General features: G+C 31.5%; 1 protein-coding gene across 1 annotated transcript; it reads right to left on the bottom strand.

The window, feature by feature from the left end:
- On the bottom strand, positions 1–4,499 carry LOC131948937 (uncharacterized). Its single transcript, XM_059310665.1, has 5 exons — positions 4,291–4,499; positions 3,262–3,309; positions 1,402–2,142; positions 1,137–1,231; positions 1–523 (listed from the first exon to the last, which is right to left on the bottom strand). The coding sequence occupies exons 1-5, from the start codon at positions 4,295–4,297 to the stop codon at positions 251–253; spliced, it is 1,164 nt and encodes a 387-aa protein (XP_059166648.1). The 5' UTR covers positions 4,298–4,499; the 3' UTR covers positions 1–250.
- Positions 4,500–6,152: the final 1,653 nt, after the last annotated feature.

The raw sequence follows: 6,152 nt of genomic DNA, 5'->3' as shown, positions 1-6,152 counted from the left end.
AACATATTTCAGTTTTATTTCACAATCATTGTAACACGTTTCATGAGTTTAGATAGAAACTTGTAAATTGAGTCTTTAAAAAGAAATGTTTTCTTTTTACCCTATTTTACTTTTTTAATGGATATACATTATTTTAAGTATATTATTTATTATATCACATTTTCATAAACTTTTATATTGTATTTCAGTTTAATTGTATAGAAAATCATATTTGCACTTGACCTGTAAAGAGGCACATATCTCAACAAGTTTAATAGCTTATCAAGTGTAAGTTCTGCCCTCCTCCAAAGTTAGAAGCAGGTGGACTGTGTTTTCTGACAGACTTTCTAACAACGCAGTCAAAGTGTTGTGGTTTTTCTTTCATGTGGATTCGATTAGCGAAAGACAAATCATTCCTGTAATACGCCAGTTGCTGGTTGTCGTCCATGGGTTGCCTCTCCTCGCCAGGTAACTCAATCTCCAAATACAAATCATCTTCTCGAAAGTCTCGTAAACCTCCTTTCATGAAAAGTTCATGTTTTGTCTGTAGTACAAAAATTGTTAAACTGTGTAAGTTTTAAGCTCTCTTATGGTAAATTGAAAACAAGCTTAATAAAAAAAAGGATGTCTTAAATTAATTTGTTATTATATTTATGATACATTTATTAATATATATGAAGAGATCCACGCATTTTTTGTTATTTAAATAGTAGCGTATTGTTATATATTTAAAGAGAATAATTTATTTTCTCCTTTTCAATGCATTATTACATTATTATTGTATTATTATGACCCACTTGCCAAGTTTGAAACGAATCGGTCAGTTAGAAAGTGAAACATCGGTTTATAACTTAGGCTTGATGAAAAAAAATGTATTCACGTTCTTTGAATTTGCAACTTTTATAACATTGATTTTAAAAATATTAAAATTAAATTTCTAAATTATCTTTTATAACATTGATTTTAAAAATATTAAAATTAAATTTTTAAATTATCTTTAGGCTAAAGTTTTTATTTTTTTATTTTTACGGCTGCTATGAAGTTAAAATATTAATCAAAACGAATGGTAACAATTTCAACAATAAAATGGAAAAATTCTTGTCCACTCGCTAGTGTCCATTAAATAAAAGCTTGTAAAAACTAATTCAGCAGCTCTCGTGTTTAACCAATTGATCCATCTGCCACATTGGGTAGAACGTTGTTGTACCATCAGGGTATACAACTTCACACTCTATTCCGACTTCTTCTGAAACTGTGGGAAAATAAAACAATCTTGTTTGAAAATAGAGCTTAATTTGATTATTCTATTATACACGCTTAGAAATTTTTCAAAAATTGGGTTTTCTTTAAACTGTTTCAGTAGCATTAAAACATATCTTCATCTTGTAAAGTAAATCTTAGTACACTGCTTAATTTACTTACATTTTCCTGTAACGATATCCGGCCGCATTAAATGTACTGTGTAAATTATCATGTCACCAAAAACAACAGCAGTGATCGTTAAGCCGTTGCCAACGACAACAAATCTCTCTGGCTCGGTCACAGTCCATGTCCCAATAGAGACCTTTTTTGGCCCACCATGAGGATGCGACACAATAACCGCAAGATCTGACTTTCCAGGAAACATTCTATTAATTTTTCTGCTGAGTTTTTGGAATGTCTTCAGATGGTGGTTTAGCTCATCAGCGAGCTTTATATTCTTCGTGTAACATACAAAGATACACCAGTCTTCCTCGCGATTGCTAAATTTGACACTTTTGCCTTTCAGAAATTTTACAGCGTGTCTTGTTTGATAATCGTTATAAAATAATTCCACCGTTGTTTTTGAAGCATCCTTGTTATTACGAACAACATGGAAGGCTGTTGTCACTTCAATTATCGCGCATTTTTTGTAATTTCTTCCGAAATTGTCTGTGGCATAATGAAATTTGACAGCACTCACCGTACCTGTGCCTAGCCTCGACGTGTCGTTTTGATCGACTCTTACTTTAATTCTTGTTGTTAGATTCGACAATCTTATAATATTGAGATAAATTTCTCGAACTTGATATTGTTGAGGTAGATCATAAATAGTAAACTCATTTATGGGAATAAAACTCTCGTGTTTATGTGTGCAATTCTGGAATTGGTTATTCTGGTATGCGTTTCCTTTAAACCTAGCATCTGCAAAATAAAACAAGTTACAATAATATAATTTTTCCTGTTTCCTCTAACATTATTGTTTTATTTATTTATTTATTTATTTGCTATTTTTTCAAATTTGCTGTAAGGAAGAAAATGTGCAATGTAAGACCTCTCGCTTTTAAATGAGGTTTGTTTTAATTCACTTTTTCCTAGGTTAACATAAAAGCTCTGCACAGGTTTCCTGTGTCACTGAGTAACACATGCATCTCAAATTTTAGACAAAGGAGCAGTAGCGTAGTTACCGTAAAGCTAGCGTAAGCAATTCATAGGGGCCCAAGGCAAATAGGGGCCCTTTTTCCTTCTTTGAATTTTAAACTTTTTTTACATTGGAATTTTAATATTTGTATTATAAAAATAATTTTAAAAAGAAAACGGAAATCCAGTTTCTTTTCTACTGTAGAAGTAATTAAAAAATAAAAAAGGCCCCTAAACCTTTTTTACTGGGGAGGGGGGGGGTATACAAGGCCCATCAGTATTAATAACACTATAGGCATTGTTGCATTGTCGGGCAGGCAGTTGAGAGAATTAGCCTATAAATAAAAATCCTAGCTACGCCACTGCAAAAGAGTTATTACTAAGACTGCTATGTAACAAACCCAATCAATGTGACGTTCAACATGCTTACATCCAAGTCTCATCTACTAATACATCTGTACTTCTAAAGAAACCCTCTGTTTTCGGAAAATCGGCTAATTAAAATTATGTCGTAGTTTCTATATTACTGATGTACTGAGAAGACAAAAAATATATTTTAAAAGTGTGCGTGCATTTTTGTTTATGAACTTTTTTAAACTAGTGAGTTAACATTACATAACGTTTGTCAAACATGACAATGACCTCTGTACATTATTTCGCCCCAATAAAATTGTAAAAAATGTAAAGTTTGCGCACATTGACTCGTAATAAAAATGAAATGAATCAGCTAAATATTATGAAAAAAAAATAATTTTATTGTTGCTGTTTATGTTATTATTTATTAATTAGATTACACATATTTTAATATGTACTTTTACTTTAAATATATGTCACCAAAACACAAAAACATTAAATAAAAAGATAGAGAGATAGCAACTGAAATACCCTAATATTAGATTATACCTTTCATGATGGTTCCTTTATGTTGTTGATTCATCTTTATTTTATGACCTGAAAAGAAATATGTATCGTTTAATAGATATCGCTGCAGTCTTATAAAGACAATGGCATCCACAAATCTTTGTTGTTTGTCTTACTAAGTTGTTTGTATTTATAGTACAGATTTCGTTTTTAGACTAATTCGGACTCTACAGCAGGGTTTCGCCTGGGTTTTATAATTTCATTATTGTTTTAAAAGACTTAAACAGTTAAAACGACATGTGCTTACTTTGAGATCGATACTCATTTCAATTATCAAAATAAATCGGTGGCCTAGAAATTGATTAATGTAAAACTGTTATTAACTTAAATGACAAGGACTACCCAGTTTACCAGTTTTTAAATGTAGCTTCTCTTGCTGTTCGTCCTGTTTTAATAAATTGTGGACAAAATAAACCGGACGCTGTTGGCAGTTATCTGTTTAAAATTATTACCTGATAAGTTTTTATTTCAGCTAATGAATTTTTAATACCCTGATAAACATTAGTTTGGTAAAAAAAAACAGGCATTTAATTTTCTATATTCGAAATGTTTTAACGCCTCATGCTTACAATTTGCTATACAATTAAACATTAAACTTATAAATAACCTATTATTTTATCTTCTGCTCCTTTATGCCCAGCATATTAAACCAAAATAAAATAAATAGAAGCATCCAATAGTAGTGTTGTAGAATTTGCAAGTTGCAACTACTTAAGGTAGATAATTTATTTAACCGAAAATGTAAAAAGAACAGAGTGCCTCATATCAAGGCGACGTTAAAAAGAAGTCACTGACGAGATTTTCGTTGCTATTGTTCTTTGTCCATACTTATGTTGTCTCGTAGTTTTGTACATTCGCCCTTGGCACTTGTCTAATATTTATATACCATTATTTATAAATAATAAAGCCTATAATTACAATTATATAGATACAATATATTGTTGCGTATATATTTATATTAAAATATATATACTTATATTAAACTATGTATATATTTATATTAAATATTACCCAGCATGTTATCAATAATAGCTGTTACCAATGTGCAACGTCAGTTCCGACTTACGTCACAAATATGTAAATAGATGATGATAATTCGTCAAGAAATAAAGGTATTTCATCCATAATCACTTACTACACTTAAACATTTGTAGAAAAAAAAAATCATTAATGAAAGTCCGAATATCGATAAAAAGTCCGAAAGCGAGGCTAATTCTTCGAAGAAATTATTCATTTACTGCGTCTCTAAAATGACGTAAGCAAAAAATTGATACCTATAGACTTTATTTTTATGATTCAGTAAGATTAAATTGTAAATTCCCGTTGTGAAATCATAAACTAAAAATAAAATATCATAAAATATCATGTTCAATTAGAATTCAATGTGAAGATTGTATTTGAAAATTGATATTTTAATTGCTTTGTTTTACTGAAAAAAAAAGTATTTAAAAAAGTTATTTAGTATTTCGACAAATAATGTTACATTGCAGTAGCGTAGCGAGGGAGGGGGGGGGGGGGGGCGGGGGGAGGGGAGGGGACATAAGTCCCCGGGCGCCGACCTTAGGGGGGGGGGCCAAAATGGGTTGGAAAAATAAATTGGAAGGTTGAAGGGGGTGCAAATTGAAATCTTGAGGGGGGTGCAAATCGAAAGTTTGAGGGGAGGAGGTGCAAAAATCGAAATCTTGAGGGGGGGGGGTGCAAATCGAAAAGAGTCGCTACGCCTCTGTTACATTGTAATTTATTTTCCTGGTAATAATCCTGCGATCAAATTAGTAAAAACTAAATTAAATAACAAGATTTAACTGTCAAATTGTTGCATTTTAGTCAAAATTTAATTAATGATATCTAAATCCAATAAACTTACCATCAGAACACAAATTCCAGACGATCGACAGGCAAAGATAACACTGCTTTTGTAGAACGGGATTTCCCCCAAGATCCTATTGGAAAAACCATTACTCTAGACTGACTCGTAAAAATGTGACCAATGAATGTAGGCTTACACATTTGCTTTGTAGTAGTGTGTAGTATTTTATTTCCGTATTCTCTGTTACACTTCAATGTGCTTTAACAATCGTGTGATTAGATTATTCAACAACTATTTAGTACGTTAAAAACTAGGCTGATGCATCTCTACTGCATGATTTAATACTATTTAAAACAATATTGGTTAAAAAATATTTTCTATTTGTGTTTTAAATTAAAGTAAATTTCCCTGAAAACAAATTGGATTAACTAGATGAAATAAATAATATAAAGAATCAGTAACAATGGTTTTTTTTAACTTCATTTAATTTTTTAATTTCCAAAAAGAACATGCAGTTGGATTCAAATCAAAATGAACTATTTAAAGGATTTTTTTAGAAATGGACATAACTCTTTCAAAGGAAAGAAGGCATTGTGTTAAGGTACAAATTACAAGAAAGGGTAATAGCCAGTGTTTCTTCCAGACTTTTCTCTCCGTGGGGGGGGGGGGGGGGGGGGGGGCACTGAAAATTTTCGGGGGGGGGGGCGGTAGACTTTTTGGGGGGGGGGGGCGGACACTGCGGACACTGTTAAAAGTATATATTTTCTATATAAATTACATAATTTCGTTCGGGGGGCGGTAAAAACTCGTAAATTTTTTAGTGCAATGTTATTCTGATCACAGAGCAGTAATGATGATTTATTTAACCACAAAATGGAACCCTCTACCACTGACAATGGAATGTCTTGACGAGTTGTTTAGGGGCGTTTAGGAGATTCTAATAGTTGTTGGCGAGATGTAGCTTTATATAAATAAATACAAAAATGAATAAATTATATATACATATATCTATAATTATAATATATAAATATAATCACACGTATACCACCAAGTAGTATCTAAAATA

The sequence above is a fragment of the Physella acuta genome, unplaced genomic scaffold (genome assembly GCF_028476545.2).
Source record: "Physella acuta isolate Inbredline_101_S28 unplaced genomic scaffold, ASM2847654v3 ptg000666l, whole genome shotgun sequence".
NCBI lineage: Eukaryota > Metazoa > Mollusca > Gastropoda > Physidae > Physella > Physella acuta.
This window is presented reverse-complemented; position numbering and strand designations above follow the sequence as displayed.

Coding starts and splice junctions, on each gene's coding strand:
- LOC131948937 (XM_059310665.1), bottom strand. Junction 1,232..1,401: donor GGATATCGTTACAGGAAAAT/GTAAGTAAATTA, acceptor ATTTTCCCACAG/TTTCAGAAGAAGTCGGAATA. Junction 524..1,136: donor TGGATCAATTGGTTAAACAC/GAGAGCTGCTGA, acceptor TTTGTACTACAG/ACAAAACATGAACTTTTCAT.